This window comes from Trachymyrmex septentrionalis, unplaced genomic scaffold, assembly GCF_001594115.1.
Source record: "Trachymyrmex septentrionalis isolate Tsep2-gDNA-1 unplaced genomic scaffold, Tsep1.0 scaffold104, whole genome shotgun sequence".
In the NCBI taxonomy this organism is placed as follows: Eukaryota; Metazoa; Arthropoda; class Insecta; order Hymenoptera; family Formicidae; genus Trachymyrmex; species Trachymyrmex septentrionalis.
The window spans coordinates 82,258-84,097 of NW_017304165.1; the positions used below are offsets into that span (position 1 = coordinate 82,258).

The 1,840-nt window shown below is 30.7% G+C and overlaps 1 protein-coding gene across 1 annotated transcript in view; it reads left to right on the plus strand.

Annotated features, from left to right (window-relative positions):
• Window positions 1-1,253, plus strand: part of LOC108745448 (multidrug resistance-associated protein 4-like) — a 4,429-nt gene extending 3,176 nt beyond the window's left edge. The window contains exons 2-3 of the mRNA XM_018481611.1: window positions 635-766; window positions 1,122-1,253. Coding sequence (XP_018337113.1) covers window positions 635-766; window positions 1,122-1,253 — 264 coding nt within the window. The remainder of the gene's footprint in view (window positions 1-634; window positions 767-1,121) is intronic.
• Window positions 1,254-1,840: the final 587 nt, after the last annotated feature.

Sequence of the window (1,840 nt, forward strand, 5' to 3'; positions counted from 1 at the left end):
TCACAAAAAATAATTTTTTGAAGTGCTTCGAGGATTGGAAAAAACGTTGGCACAAGTGTATAATATCTGATGGGGATTACTTTGAAGGGGACAAAATAGATATTCATGAATAAATAAATAATTTTTGAAAAAACACAAAATTCGCGATACTTTTTGAACAGACCTCGTATATTGTAAAATATGGCCAAATATTCATTTGTCATATTTTTGAAATTAATATTACAAATACAAACAACATTGCATATTATAACATAAATATTACAAAAAGAAATGTTTCGATTTTGCTACAAAAATTGAAACTTAAAAATTTTTAAATTAAAACAGGTCTCCAAACTTTAAAGACAGGAAATTATTTGTGAATAATTGACCACACAACATTTTACCTACAATTATACATTTATAAAAAGAATAGCACAATTATGCATCATAAAAAAAGTATAATTCATATTAAGCTGCTTTATTCAGTTTTATTACAATTTTTATAGGGAATTTTGTATATCTTTTTTGTAAAAATCAATCAAAGAAAAGTTTACGTTGTGCTTGTACGAGTATGTATCGATGGATGTATGAACGGAGCGAAAGAAAGTGAAAAGATCTATTACTCAATTTATAATTATTTTTAACACTGTTGTAGTTATTACGATTGAACACAGCAGCCATGAACCAAACCGGTACCGGACAGATCATGAATCTTCTCAGCAACGATGTCATTCGCTTCGATCAATTAACAATGTACCTGAATTACATATGGATCATGCCTTTTATGGTAACTCTTATCTCGTGAAAGTATTCGTATACATTCCACAATAACAGTAGACATTGCACAGAAAATTTCGATCATATGGTACTTTTGAACAAAAGTCTTAAATTTAAACTTCTAACTTAAATTTATTAATCTCTTTTGTAGATTATTGATAAATATAAATTTTTAAATAATTATAGTATAATTTGTAGAAAACCTATTGTATCAATTATATGCATATAAGCTATTTGTATACATTTTACAACTCGTGATTTAATTTAGACTAGAATAAAGAGTAGGATTTCTTCTTTTTACTTGTTTCAAAGTTGCTCTTAAATAATTGTCTGTTAAAGCTGACTAATTTTATTTTTATTCGCAGACCGCGATCATAGGGACAATAATGTGGCAAAAAGTCGGTATTTCGTGTTTGGTTGGCATCAGGACATTGTTGATCATTGTCCTCCTAGGACAAGGGACTTTGAGCTTTTTGAATCTCAAACTCAGACCATGATTGCGCCACTGACCGACCGAAAAGTACAACTAATGAGCGAACTCATAGCTGGGATACAGGCATCCCTAAAAAGATGATTAGTTATTTTATTCTTAAACAATATAGAGGATGAATATAATAATATGAATAATACGAATAATATTAACGCCCGAGTCATTTATAAAACAATTTTATGAAACAAATTTATAAAATAATTCTCGGTTTATAAAATAATTCTCGGTTTAGGTTGTGCGCCTGGGAGAAACCATCGTTCAGCCAGATTGTGTCAGTAATCAGAAAATTAGAGATCAATCAAATTAAATTCTCGTCATACGTGCGCGCCGCGTATTTGACCATCATAGTCTTCACTGAACGATTGACCGTCTACTTCACCCTGATAACGTTCGTCTTAATGAGAAATAATTTGACTGCCGATGTGACCTATGAAATGTCGACATACTTTAACATACATCAACTCATAGTCGCATTGTACTTTCCGAAAGGGCTAATACTATTGGGTGAATCAATAGTGTCATTCAATAGTGTCATTCAATCGATTGAAGGTATACGAGGTCTGGCTATTAAATAACGAGACTGCTTATGAAAAA